The 15,609-nt window shown below is 44.3% G+C and overlaps 1 protein-coding gene across 2 annotated transcripts in view; it reads right to left on the minus strand.

Annotated features, from left to right (window-relative positions):
* TDRD3 (tudor domain containing 3) overlaps nt 1–15,609 on the minus strand; it is a 367,839-nt gene that overhangs the window by 87,710 nt on the left and 264,520 nt on the right. For both annotated transcript variants that reach the window (XM_040425380.1, XM_040425379.1), the window contains exon 8: nt 14,410–14,547. In XM_040425380.1, coding sequence (XP_040281314.1) covers nt 14,410–14,547 — 138 coding nt within the window. The remainder of the gene's footprint in view (nt 1–14,409; nt 14,548–15,609) is intronic.

Raw genomic sequence — 15,609 nt, forward strand, 5'->3', positions numbered from 1 at the left:
TTCTTCTCACGCTTTGGGGCCCCTAAAATGCCAGGGCAGTATAAATACCCCACATGTGACCCCATTTTGGAAAGAAGACACCCCAAGGTATTCAATGAGGGGCATGGCGAGTTCATTGAAAAAAAAATTTTTTGGCACAAGTTAGCGGAAATTGATTTTTTTGATTTTGTTCTCACAAAGTCTCCCTTTCCGCTAACTTGGGACAAAAATTTCAATCTTTCATGGACTCAATATGCCCCTCAGCGAATACCTTGGGGTGTCTTCTTTCCAAAATGGTGTTATTTGTGGGGTGTTTGTACTGCCCTGGCATTTGAGGGTCTCCGCAATCATTACATGTATGCCCAGCATTAGGAGTTTCTGCTATTCTCCTTATATTGAGCATACGGGAAATGAGATTTTTTTTTTTCGTTCAGCCTCTGGGCTGAAAGAAAAAAATGAATGGCACAGATTTCTTCATTCGCATCGATCAATGTGGATAAAAAAATCTCTGCCAAAAAAAGAAAAAGGAGGGGAAAGGCGTCTGCCAGGACATAGGAGCTCCGCCCAACATCCATACCCACTTCAGCTCGTATGCCCTGGCAAACCAGATTTCTCCATTCACATCAATCGATGTGGATGAATAAATCATTGCCGGGATTTTTTTTTTATATATACAAAGTGTTTGCCAAAGTATATGAACACCGCCACCTCCTCAGCTCATATGCCTCGGCAAACATATCTTTTACTGCAGAGGAGAAATCTCGTCTTGCAGCGCCGCATACACCGACTTGCGTGTAATCTGACAGCAGCGCAATGCTTCTGTCCGAATGCACATCAGTGCTGCAGCTGGTCGATCGGTTGGTCCACCTGGAAGGTAAAAAAAACAAAACAAAAAAGAAAAAACCAGGCCGCAAAGCAATAACTTTATTAACTTTAGAACAGAACATATTAACTTTTTTAAACTTTTTTACTTACCGGTAATTTTTTTTTTGTTTAGTTTTTTTTACCTTTATAGAACAAACCTCTCCTTCCCCATGGGACAATGTGCAAAGCGCAAATCGCCCAAAGATGTGGCGAAGTACGTTATGCACTTTATCCCAGGTGAAAGGAGAGGTTTGCAGCAGCTGAGAGTAAAAGGGCCCTAATAGCCCTGTGTGCCTGTCCTGTAAGATGCAATCCCTATGCTAGGTGTACCTGTGTGTGGTACTTCCGGAAACACTCACCAAAGCATAGGGCAGGGTGGTCAGGACAGTCAGGACAGAAATAGCGGGTGTCACGCCTTATTCCACTCCTACTACAGACACGACATCTTTTTCCGGGTGACGGTTGGGTTGAGGTACCAGGAACGACACTGGGGAAATGTCGCTCGTGTAGACGGCTAACTACACTGGTGGATGGGGCCACGGAACCTCCTGGGTAAAGGAGGTTCTCGATGATCTCTTCCTGGAATTTGAGGAAAGATCGTGTTCTCCCAGCCTTACTGTAGAGAACAAAACTATTGTACAGCGCCAATTGAATTAAATATACAGACACCTTCTTATACCAGCGTCTGGTTCTGCGGGAAACTAAATACGGAGACAACATCTGGTCATTGAAGTCCACCCCTCCCATGAGCGCATTATAGTCGTGGACACAGAGGGGCTTTTCAATGACACGGGTTGCTCGCTCAATTTGGATTGTCGTGTCTGCGTGAATGGAGGAGAGCATGTAAACGTCACGCTTGTCTCTCCATTTCACCGCGAGCAGTTCTTCGTTACACAAGGCAGCCCTCTCCCCCCTTGCAAGACGGGTGGTTACAAGCCGTTGGGGGAAGCCCACGCGACTAGTTCGCGCGGTGCCACAGGCGCAAATCCGTTCTAGAAACAAATGCCTAAAGAGGGCCACACTTGTGTAAAAATTGTCCACATAAAGATGGTACCCCTTGCCGAATAAGGGTGACACCAAGTCCCAGACTGTCTTCCCACTGCTCCCCAGGTAGTCAGGGCAACCGACCGGCTCCAGGGTCTGATCTTTTCCCTCATAGATCCGAAATTTGTGGGTATAGCCTGTGGCCCTTTCACAGAGCTTATACAATTTGACCCCATACCGGGCACGCTTGCTTGGGATGTACTGTTTGAAGCCAAGGCGCCCGGTAAAATGTATTAGGGACTCGTCTACGCAGATGTTTTGCTCGGGGGTATACAAATCTGCAAATTTCTGGTTGAAATGGTCTATGAGGGGCTGAATTTTGTGGAGCCGGTCAAAAGCTGGGTGGCCTCTGGGACGGGAGGTGGTGTTGTCGCTAAAATGCAGGAAACGGAGGATGGCCTCAAATCGTGCCCTGGACATAGCAGCAGAGAACATGGGCATGTGATGAATCGGGTGCGTTGACCAATATGACCGCAATTCATGCTTTTTTGTCAGGCCCATGTTAAGGAGAAGGCCCAAAAAAATTTTAAGTTCGGAAAATTGGACTGGTTTCCACCGGAAAGGCTGGGCATAAAAGCTTCCCGGGTTGGCGGATATAAATTGTGTGGCATACTGGTTGGTCTCTGCCACGACTAAGTCCAAGAGCTCCGCAGTCAAGAACAGCTCAAAAAATCCCAGGGCCGAACCGATTTGAGCCGTCTCAACCCGAACTCCAGACTGGGCGGTGAAAGGGGGAACTACTGGTGCGGCTGAAGTTGGTGACTGCCAATCAGGGTTTGCCAGCACCTCAGGGATTCTAGGGGCTCTACGGGCCTGTCTGTGCGGTGGCTGCGACGGGGTAACTAGTGCACGTGCCACCGTACCAGCTTCAACTGCCCTTCTGGTGCTCGCCTCGTCACCATGTTGTACGGCAGTGCTGGTACTAGGTCCAGGGAGGGCTGCGCTGCTGGTGTATGCCTCACCACGTGATCTGGCAGCGACAGCCCCACTCTGCTGCTCTTGAAGCGGATCCTGCATAACCTGTGGTCTAGCGACACGGGGCCGGGTACGCCTGGTGCTGCCAGGGACCTCCACCTCCTCGTCCGAACTTTGGGTCAGAGAGCCACTGCTTTCCACAGGTTCATATTCTGACCCGCTAGATTCATCAGATGAGGGTTCCCACTCCTCATCCGACTGGGTCAGAATCCTGTAGGCCTCTTCAGAAGAATACCCCCTGTTTGACATTTTGGACTACTCAATTTAGGGGTATTCCCTGAGACTACCCAAGAAAAAAAGCAAGCCTGTCTTACAAAGGGGAGGCTAGCGAAGTACCGGAGGCCGCTGCGGTTGATAAAAAATATCAAAACAGATTTTTTTATCGCCGCAGTGCGTGTAAAATGAATGTGCAGTGATCAAAAAATATATATTTTTTGTCACTGCGGTGGGGCGGGCGTGGGTGAACGCACGTGTGGGCGACCGATCAGGCCTGATCGGGCAAACACTGCGTTTTGGGTGGAGGGCGAACTAAAGTGACACTAATACTATTATAGATCTGACCGTGATCAGTTTTGATCACTTACAGATACTATAAAAGTACAAATGCTGATTAGCGATACGCTATTCAGCGAATAAAAGTGACTGCGGTGCGGTGGGGTGGGCGCTAACTGACGCTAACTACCTAACCAAGGGGCCTAAACTATCCCTAAAACCTAACAGCCAATACCAGTGAAAAAAAAAAAGTGACAGTTTACACTGATCACTTTTTTTTCTTTCACTAGTGATTGACAGGGGCGATCAAAGGGGTGATCAAAGGGTTAATTGGGGTGCAGGGGGGTGATCAGGGGCTACAGTGAAGTGTTTGGTGTACTCACAGTTCAGTCTGCTTCTCTGCTGGATCCAACCGACGAAAAGGACCAGCAGAGAAGCAGACAAGCCATATAACAGATCATATTTACTAATATGATCTGTTATATGACTTTTGATTGGATTTTTTGAAAATCGCCAGCCTGCCAGCCAATGATCGTTGCTGGCAGGCTGGTGACGAACTTCTTCTTTGAATTTTGCCGGCCCGCGATGCGCATGCGCGGGCCGGCTTTGAGCGAAATCTCGCGTCTCGCGAGATGACGCGTATATGCGTGATTGTGCGCAGCGCTGCCACCTCCGGAACGCGAATCTGCGTACAGCGGTCCGGAGGTGGTTAACTCTCATGGTTCGGCTGGCATGCTAACACTTGCATTGTCATTTAAGCCCACGTTTCCCTCTGGCCTGTGGATGAGAGTTCATCTCGATTTAGCTATTCAGCTGACTCAGGCCATCAGGAGAGGTGTACTTAGGGGATACATCGATTTTTGTGATACCTTGGTGGGGCGCTGATCTGCAGTGCCGCCACATTACTGCTGTTACTTATTACTATTGTCTATTTATTGTCCTTTATGTGACTAATTAATAAAATATTCTGTCATTTATGTACATGTGTGTTCTTGTTTATCGGATCTATTGAGTCGGCGCTCGCATATGATTTTCTCATTGTTATTGAGGAGTATTTCGGTTATAAAATGTTATAGTCAGTTAATGAGAAGGCAGGGGGTAGAAATAGGCATTTTGTGTAATAAGATTATATTATATTCACTTATACTATTAATTTATGGAAAAAAAAGTTTCCCTTTTAACAGTCACTGTACTTTCAATGAACGTTGCAAAATCACTAGTACAGGTGAAAATAAGAAACTTTGTATTGTCATATAAAAAAAAAAAAGCCTATTTCTCTCTCTACAAGTTCACTCCTTACATTTCAACAAACATCTATAGGCAGCATAGTCAATTCCTTCTCCACGCAGCTAGTAAAGAGAGTATGCTATGCAAGTACCTCTCTCTCCTCGCTCTAGCGATCGTGGGAGGTCTCAGCACTCAGACTCCCACTGAACAAAGCTTTTAATGTCTCTATAACATCAGGGCTCCAAAGTAAAAAAAAATATCAAGGAGCCATTGGCTCCTAACCTGAAAAATTTAGCAGCCAAATTTAAAATACATATAATCACGGTATAATAAAAAAAAAATATATAAATACGTCTTACCTAGGGTTGTCACGATACCAAAATTTTTACTCTATTTCGATACCATAAAAAAGTATTGCGATACTCAATACCACGTGAAAAAAATAAAACACCAAAAAAGCTGCATGCATTCCACATTTTATGGAACGTCTGGACCATAATAGAACAGTCCAAACCGAATTTTTGTCGGGACAAGGTGACAAAAAAATGGCAAATTGCAAGTTTTAAATTTTTTTTTCTGTTACGCCGTTCACTGCATAGGAGATATTTTTAAATATTTTAATATTTCGCACTTTTTTGGGTGTGGCGATATGTAATATTTATTTATTGTTTATATATTTTATATGTAAAATTTGGAAAGGGGGTGATTTAAACTTAATATTCTGGTGTTTGTTTGTTTTAAACCTTTTTTTATTTACTTTTTATTTAATAACTATTTACCCCGTTTAGGGGCTAGAACCTGGGATCTTTTCATCCCTTGTCCTATTCACCCTAATGATTAAACAATATTGGTCACAAAATGCACATAGATCTACATTCACATATAATGATCCTATGTGGGAAGAACACCCTAAAATAACATACCCACTCAGTGTACAACAACATACACAAACCAAAGATAAACTGAGACTAAACGGGTTTTTGTAGCACAATATAAATATACTTTATTCTATAATTACCATAAAATATTAGATGTGATACATCGGATAAAAAAGTGGACTACACCTGAGGGGACATAACACAATAAGGGTCCATTCACACGTCCGCAATTTCGTTTCGCATTCTGTGGAACGGAATTGTAGACTCATTCATTTCTATGGGGTGGCACGATGTGCGGCCCGGCTCCGGAAATGTGGACCCGCACTTCCGGGTCCGCATTTCTGTTGACAAAAAAAATAAAAAATTTCGTATTCTTGTCCGCAATTGCGGACTAGAATAGGCATATTCTATTAATGCCGGTAATGTGTGGTCCGCAAAATGCGGAACGCACATTGCCGCCTTTCCGTGTTTTGCGGATCCGTGGATCCGCAAAACTCGTTACGGACTTGTGAATGGAGCCTAAACAAGTAGGTGGAGGACAGTAAAAAACATCCAAATTGGCTGGAATACACAATGGATACACTAATGTATACAGAAGTCACACAAATACCCAGATCATATCAAAGTGCAAGTGCATATATCTGTGAGCATGGAGAAAGTAACCATCAATACCCTAGAAATGGGCCGTAAACAAAAATGTATACATACATATAAGCTAGTCACTTAAGTGGCTGTGTCCACTTTTAGTGAACACAGACTCTATAAAGAAGGGGATCGCAACAAGTAAATGCAAAAAGTAATCCCTCTATCACATGTGGCAAATGGCCAAGTGTATTAGAAACATATAACATATGCAAAAGCCTCACACCCCATGGAGTAACATACCCATGAACCAGTAGAGTCCACCGCAGGAGAGCCACGTACCCCGACGTGCATTTCGGCTAAAATGCCTTCCTCTGGGGGATGTGTGTTATGTTTATTGTGTTATGTCCTCAAATGTGTAGTCCACTTTTTTATCCGATGTATCACATCTAATATTTTATGGTAATTATTGAATAAAGTATATTTATATTATGCTACAAAAACCAGTTTAGTCTCAGTTTATGTTTGGTTTGTGTCCTATTCACCCTAATAGAGCTCTATTAGGGTGAATAGGACTTCACACTGTCCCTGCTGCCCTGTGCATAGTACACACAGCAGCAGGGAGCAGACTATGGCAGCCAGGGCTTCAGTAGCGTCCTGGCTGCCATGGTAACCACAGCTGGGGCTCCGATCAGAAGCTGCCACTGCCAACAATGAGGAGGGGACCCTGTGGCCACTGCCACCAATGATTATGATAGTTATAATACTGGGGGGGGGGGGAAGGTGCACTGTGCCACCAATGAATATAGTTTATGCCTGAATACATATCCCCATACCAAGCCTCTATGACTGCGCGCTGCGATCCGCCGCAATTAACCCCTCAGGTGCCGCACCTGACAGGTTAATAGTGGCGGATCGCAGCGTGCAGTCATACAGGCTGGGTGCCAGGTATGGGATATGGCCGGCACCCGCAGGCCTGCGTTTTTATTCAGGCATAAACTATATTCATTGGTGGCACAGTGGCCCTTCCTCCTCCCTGCTATCAGTCCATTGGTGGCAGCGGCGGTACAGGGGGGAGGGACTGCCTCCTTCTCCCCTGTGCTGCTGAGGAGAACATGGCACGTGCTGACAGCAGCGCGTGCCATGTCAGTTTAACTCATGTGTGAAAGGCAGAGCAGCTGAGGGTCTAGGCGCAAATGGCGACGAGACTACAAAGTCTTGTCGCCATTTTGCAATTCTAAGTCGCATCTGGAGCCCTGGACATATTAAAAGTTTTATGAAAATTCTGTGACCCTTTAAACCACAAATAGTACATATGTCCCCTTAAGTGTACCCCAACATTAATACTGATCTCAGACTAGACTCCATAAATAAATGCAGACCACTGACAAAATATCTAAACAAATGCCAACTAAACACCACCCTCTTTATAGACACACAGACCTTGAAGACCAGGTGCCTGAAAATAAATGTAAATCCCAGATTATAGCCCCCAAAAAACAGAAATCCCAGAAACCCTAAATATAGACTATAGACCAGACCACCCTAATAAACCCATTAGGACAGACCTTCTAGTAGTATAAACCCCAGCCTAGACATCAATTTATACAGACCAGAGACCAGGCGCTAATTTAGACAGGCCTCAGACCAGACACCAATCTAGACAAACTCCTTGCCAGACACCAATTTAGACAAATTCCAGGCCAGACACCAGATTAGAAAGACGCTGCAGATTGCTATGACTGTGCTGTTTTTAGACAGCTGCGGTCACAGTGAAGATCTCAACGACCAGCCGTAGTGGTCTCCAGCAATAGAAAAACAGGCCTCCAAATGCTCTTTAGTCCTTTGTCATCTTGCTGTGTGCCCAGTCCTTAGATAAATGACACAAGTAATATCCATTTTCACAGAACGAACATATGGTAAAGGTTTTAGAAATGTTTTGTATTGAAATCTTTTTAACATTAGGAAAAAAAAAAAAAAAAAGTTGTAAATAAGGATGTAAATAAAATTTAAGTAAAATATAAAAAAAGGCAATATTCGGGAACTTCATGTCCAAGTAATATTCTGTGGTGTACAAAGGCAATGCAAACAGTTTGTTAGCCCAGCGGTCCGTGACGGCGCTGCTGCCCCTAACCGCAGGCAAGGGCGGCAGGCTCCCTCTTTCCCTGCCGCCATGCACCGTGCTGACAAGTGCGGGCAGCAGGCAGCTTAACTATGGTATCTGTGTTCCATGCCAGAGTTTCCTTCCTGCTGGAGACTTGCATAGGTGTGTCTCTCTTCACCTACGAAGCAGCACACGCCTTCTGTCTCACCAGCCTATGGCTGGATTGCAGAAGGTATTTAAAGGCACTTCCTACCACAGGAAGATGCCTGAGCAACTCATGGTCTCTAGCTTGTCTAGCTGCATGTGCAAAGGTGTTTCTCTTATCTGCTTCACTGTGTACCGGACTCTGCTTAGTGGACTTTGCCTGTTTGCCGCCTGCCTCTGACCTTGGACTTCGCTTACTAACCTTTCTTGATCGCTGCCTGTCCAGACCCGGTTCCTCCTGGCCACGCAGGTCCCCTCGGTGCTTGCACTGGGTACTCTGACCCCCTGGTCAGCTTCCACTGATTCGGGGACTGCTCTGGAGTGGCACCTGGCAACTACCCAAATGGCTCAAGACTATCCTCACCATCAGAGGCTCTAGTGAAGACCAGGTAGTTGCTTAGTTACGCCCTTCCAGAGTACAGCCAGTCAGTGACGCAGTGGGTCCACACCCACTTGCATAACAGTTTGCTCAGGCCATGGACCCCACTGATCCGAACCCTCCCAGTCTCACCGAGTTACACCAGGAGTTGGTCCAACAGCGTGAGAGGCAGGATCAAATACTGTCCTATTTACATAATGTGAATATGCGTCTAAATTTCCTGACGTCTGCTAACCCAGTGTCATCGAGCTCCTATGCCACGGTTAACTCGGCTCCTGCTCCGCAATCTTACTACGTACCAGGATCTGGAACTCGTCTCTCAGCTCCTCCACGCTTTAATGGTGATCCTAAGCATCCTAAGCAGTGTCGGGGGTTTATAAATCAATGCACCGTTCATTTTGAACTCTTGCCCCACCAATTTGCCTCGGACCGAACCAAAGTGGCTTTTCTTATGTCACACCTTACTGGGGAGGCACTGGCCTAGATTGATACTCTCTGGGAAAGGAACGACCCAGTTATAATGAATCAACAGGCCTTCCTAGAAGCCTTCCGCAGGGTGTTTGGTGAGCCCGGACGCACCACCTCAGCCACATCCTCCCTACTGCTGTTGCATCAAGCGAACTAATCCGTGGGCCGGTATGCAGTGCAGTTCCGTAAGCTAGCCTCTGAACTCGGCTGGAATAATGAGGCACTTGTGGCCACCTTTTGGGAGGGCCTCTGTGGGAGAATTAAAGACGAGCTGGCCGGACGGGATGTTCCTTCCACCCTGGATGATCTCATCTCCCTGGCTATTCGACTTGATTTATGGTTCCAGAAACATGCCAGAGAACTGGCACGTGAGGGGAGATCTTTTCGCCTGGCATCTTCTTTTCAGCAAGCTCCTAACCCTCTGCATTTCATGTTGTCTACAGTTCCTGAGCCCATACAGGTTGACTGAGTTAGGCTGACTGAACAGGAACGTGATCACCGCCGTGCCAAAGGACTTTGTTTCTACTGTGGTGGTTCTGATCACGTGCTCTGTACTTGTCCCCTGAATACGGGAAACTCCAGAGCCTAGGGTCCGTTGAAGAGGCGGCCCTAGGTGAAGATAATTCCTCTCCACCCCTGACTCTACTGGCAACTTTGTTGTTTGGTGATAATCAGTTCACGGAGACGGCTCTTCTGGATTCCGGATCGGCAGGAAACTTCCTGCAGCAAGCCATAGTGGATCAATATCGTATTCCAGTCCGACGCCTGCAAAGACCATTGATGGTGTCATCTGTCGATGGAAGAGCTCTATCTGAGTCCATACAATTTTCTACTGAACCTGTGAAACTACAGGTAGAAGGCTCTTCATACAGAAGAAATTTTGTTCTTGATTCTTCGAAGTCTCTCTCATCCTCTCCTTTTGGGGCTACCATGGTTCCGTTCCCATGAACCTATTCTTGATCGGAATTCTGGAGAGGTGCTTCGTTGGGGACAGTACTGCCTTAGTAGTTGTCTTTCTCCTGTTCAGCCTGCTCGTGTAGCACCAAATCTTGAAGATTTTTCTGCAGCATACCATGCCTATGCCAACGTCTTCGATAAGGAGGATGAGATGTTACCTCCACACAGGCCCTATGATTGTCCTATTGATCTGGTTGCTGGTTCTTCATCTTCCCGTGGTCGCATTTATCCTCTGTCACCTACATAGGCACAGGCCATGTCTGATTATATTAAAGATTTATCCGGAAATCCCCTTCTCCAGCTGGCGCTGGCTTCTTCTTTGTAAAGAAAAAAAAGACTGCTCTCTACAGCCATGCATGGATTACAGGAGTCTAAATAAAATCACAATCAAGAACAAATACCCCTTTCCCTCCAGAGTTGTTTGACCGCCTCAGAGGAGCTAAGATCTTCTCTAAATTAGATCTGTGTGGGGACTAAAACTTGATTCAAATTCGTCAAAGGGACGAGTGGAAGACCGCCTTCAACACCCTACGCTTTGGACTAAGCAATGCTCCTGCAGTGTTCCAAGAATTTGTTAACGATATTTTCAGAGACTTGTTATACTCTTGTGTTTACTCTTGTGTATACTCTCGTGTGGTTTATCTAAATGATATCCTTGTCTTCTTCAGATTTGGCTACTCACCAGAAGCAGGTACTCTTGGTCCTTCAAAGGCTATGATCGTGTGTATGCCAAGTTTGAAAAATGTATCTTCGAAATAACCTCGAAATAACCTCGCTTCCATTTTTGAGGTACATAATATCTGCTACTGGCCTACAGATGGATCCTGAAAAGCTGTCTGCGATTTTGAAGTGGCCTTGTCCTTCTGGTTTAAAAGCTATTCAACGTTTCCTGGGGTTGCCAACTACTACCGCCAATTTGTGCCACACTTCTCTTCTTTGACAGCCCCCATCTCAGCCTTGACGCGTAAAGGGGCGAATCCCAAAAATTGGACTGCTAAAGCTGAATCAGCTTTTCAAGTCTTGAAACAGGTCTTCTCTGTGGCTCCAGTACTTCATCGTCCTTATGCCATTAAGCAATGTTTCTTGGAGGTGGATGCATCGTCTATTGGAGCTGGGGCGGTGCTTTCACAAAGATCTCCCTCAGGTAAGATGACAACATGTGGCTTCTTCTCCAGGGCCTTCTCCGCTCCTGAGCACAACTACTCGATTGGGGACAGAGAGTTGTTGGCCATCAAGATGGCATTGGAGGAATGGCGATACCTTCTGGAAGGAGCCAGTCATCCTGTAGTGATCTATACCGACCACAAGAACCTCACCTACCTACAGTCTGCACAGTTTGCTAGTTTTGATTTTGTTCTTTACTTTCGTGCTGCAGATAAGAACGTCAAAGCAGATGCTCTTTCTAGATCCTTTGATTCCACTGACCAGGAGGAGGAGCCTCAATTCATCATTGATCCCGCTAAAATCTCGGCCTGTCCCGTCAAGCTATCCGAAATCCCTTCTGGAAAGACCTTTGCAGTGTCTCTCAGAAAGTAAATCTTACTATAGAGTTCCTTTCTCAGTGGTTGAAAATATAATGAGCTTATATTTTCAACCACTGGGGAAGAAACCCGTGCGGTTTCGAAACGCGTCTGGTAATTGAAACCACAGCGGTATATACTGAGTGCGAATCTTCACATCATAACTTCGCAACTAAAGATCAAAGTCAGCGTTACAAAGTGATAAGCCCGCATGCGCCAGAGAACAGATCATAGAACAAAGATCCAAAAAACGAAATGCGGAATACAAGGCATGACAAGGAACGGTATGGTTACAGCATGTAATTAAAATTTTTGTATAGCTGCTGAGTTATTCAATAAAATGTACTGTATAGCACCACCTGCTGCTTGTTCTTTTTCTTATTTCTTTGTCCGGTTCACTGAGAAGGCTGCACATGCTCAGTTTCATTCTTCAACTACACCCTGAGCTGTGATAGGGAGAGAGCTGTAGCAGAATGGACACGCCTCCTGAGCTGCAGAAGAAAATACACTCCCCCTGAGCTGCCAACTTGATATAAATCAAGCAGATCAATGAATTTAAAGATCTCTGGATCCATGTGAGGTACAGGGCAGGTACTAGCTTTGTTAGGAAGAGATTTTATCACACTCCTGTCTGCCCCTGAAGTTTTAATTATACCAGACCCCGTTTCCCCACCAACTGACTGAAAACTCTACTAGTACGGTATATATGTCGCAGGGAAATGATGAAAATAGAGATTTGATCAAATCCCTAAGAGGAAAATAGAGATTTGATCAAAGGGAGATGATCAATTCATGGAAGATGATGTTCCCTAAAGAAAGTAAGTGATTTGATCATAAAATCCCTTAACTGTTTTAGTGAAAAGTTTAATATTTTTGATAATATAATAATAATAATAATAATAATAATATGAAATAATATTGTTTAGATATTTGGATTGGAGTCAGACTTTCTCTTCAAAATCAAAGATTTTTTAGTACCTTTAACCATAACATCGTATTTATTTTTCCATAATAGTACTGTTTATGTGTCCGTTGTAGTTTAAGTAGTGGTGCTAATTTAAATTGCTCAATGACTGTGATAGCTTCTTCTATCCTTTCACAAGTCCACAAAGGTTTTTCTTTATCATGCCGCTTGTTCAAAAACATCCTGATAGTTTCATTAAACTGTTCTTCAGATACAACTTCTGTCAAAGTTAGATTTTTTTCTATATCTGAACCCATGGCCAGGAGTGTGCCCCCACAGAAATATGCCTGGCTGTGTTCCCCCTGCAAGAATAGTATATACCTAGAATCAGGGGCGTCGCTAGGGCCTTTTATCGGCGAACTCTGAGAGCTATGGGATAAAGGACCTTTGATGACATCATCACCATGTGACCAGAAACATAGCAATATTACTGGTCACATGTCTATGAGGTAATCAAAGGTCCTTCGACTGCTTTCTTTTTTTCCCAGGACTCCTTACTTGTTTATTTCATCTTTTCACTAAAACAGTTAAGGGATTTGAACCAAATCACTTACTTGCTTTAGGGAAATCACCCCACAGAGATGTTATTTTAAACATCTTCCGTGAATTGATCATCTCCCTTAGGGATTTGATCAAATCTCCATTGGGATTTGATCAAATCTCCATTTTCATCATTTCCCTAAGGGATTTGATCAAATCTCCATTTTCATCATTTCCCTAAGGGATTTGATTAAATCTCCATTTTCACCATTTCCCTAAGGGATTTGATCAAAGCTTCATTTTCATCATTTGCGACATATACATTGGTATGAATAAAGCAGTCAATCAGCAGTATGTGGAAGTTTACTGAATCAAATAACAAAAAACTATAAATGACTAGGTGCTGCACTCTCCCCCATTCCAAGCTGTAAGAGAGCTGACAGAGTTACTTCAAACAACTACCTATTGTTGCTTTACAGCAGGTTTGTATGTTCTCCCCGTGTTTGTATCACTTTCCTCTGGGTACTCCCATTTCCATATTTCAAGACATAATGTTAGAGAATTTAGATTATGAGCTCCACTGCGGACAGCGAGTGATGATACTGTCCGTATAAGCACTGTAGAATATGTTGGTGCTATATAGGCAAGAGAAATAAAAGTCGCCCACACCAGAGTAGTAGGACAAAATAACTTGCACACAAAAAGTAGCTTCTCCCAAACCTCAGACAAGTAATACTGTTTATAGGTATATTCACAGGGAATATTCAAGCTGTTCATGAAGGTAGTGACAGATAAAGTACTATAGATTATCTAAACCAAACTAAACCATTATCCTGATCAATATGTTCTATATAAAATCTCTAGTTCCCAACACAAACAAAAGCTGCAAAAAGTCAGCTACAACGTAATAAAATTGCAGCTAGTGCAAGATTATTCTATGTGACTACATCCCAAATATCAGCACTTGCAGTTCATGAGGGAATTTGAACCGTTCTGCACTATATTAATTTCAACCAGTCTGAAAGGCAAATTAAGAGACATCTATGCAAATACAAGACAGCATTTTTAGTCTGTTAAGACGCCAAGCCATAACAATAATACATGTAACAATTGCTCGATGCAACGGGCTTCACGATGCCAGTATAACTGCCAAGAACGCTGCTCAGTCTAAATAAAGAAACTTGGGGGGGGGGGGGGGGGGGGGGGAGTGAAATAATAAGGACTAGAGAGGATATGCAGATACATTTGTCTCCTCCGGTTATATAAAGTTTTGTTCAGTGGTAAAACCTTACCAGCTCACGATACACTCCTTCCGATCTACCTTCACTTCTGATTATCTTCTCTTTCTGGAACACTTCCCTATTACGACTCCCTCCAGCACCGGCATTGAGATTGCTTCCAGCATTTCCGCCTCCTCCAAACGTCTTGGTCTGAAGATAAGAAAGGCTGCGGTAAGGTCAACAACTCCTAATAAAAATGATCCTAAAGAGTATGCTATTATTCGTAGTGCGATAAATCCCTGGAAGTTGCTTTTTTTTCTTTATTGAAATGTACCTACTGATAAATAAAAAGTTAATTTCCATAAAACGGAACAGAAACCTACTCATTGCCTCTTTAGGTCCTGTCAATGTTATATAATGTTCACGATTATGAGCTACTCTGAACTGAATCATAACAATAAACCCAAATGGAAAACAATATAGCAGGATATAAAATAACACAAGCGTTAAACTGGGCAACTTCCAGAGGACTTTTACACTGAATCCAAGTCTCTGCAGCTTAGAAACCTAGCCAGAAAATGGGATCACTTTGTCAATGATGGTGTCCAATGGGCAAGGGGTTATCTTTTTCCACAAAACTATACATCAATCTGCTCAGCTTCTCCTGCTCTATAATATGCTGCCTGCAGATTGCACTGCAGTTTTTGGTGACAGGCAGAGGTGTAGCTAAAGGTTCATGGGCCCTGGTGTAAGTGTTCATCTTGGCCCCCCCACCCCTCAGTGCTTTGTGGCCAGGGAAGCACATAGCAATTGTACTGCTTGAGGCACAAATTCTTGACCAAACCCCTTCAGGCCATCCAGAGGTGTAACTTGACCAGCATGTGCTTTCTATAATACCGGTGTCTTCCCTGTGCAGCACAAGGGTCTTTGGGTTCCCTCAGGCTCCTGGGCCCGGTAGCGACTGCTACCACTGCACCCCCTATAGCTACGCCCCTGCGGACAGGTCCTTTTTCAGCAAGCAGAGCTTGGAGAAGGACAGCCAATACAAGTGCTCACATTATTGTTGGACAGGATGGTATCTAATCAGACAAATACTTGGTAGGCATGACGTTGTCATCTTTAAAATACCACTTTTTTATTTTAAAAATTCTCCATAAATCTGTAGAAGACCTGCCATTTGTATACCCTATGAAATAACATCTTTAATTACAATCTGGTTCATGCCATTCCACTGTAAGGGTACATCCACACGCTGCAGAGAAACCCAGCGTA

This window comes from Bufo bufo, chromosome 3, assembly GCF_905171765.1.
Source record: "Bufo bufo chromosome 3, aBufBuf1.1, whole genome shotgun sequence".
Lineage (NCBI taxonomy): Eukaryota > Metazoa > Chordata > Amphibia > Anura > Bufonidae > Bufo > Bufo bufo.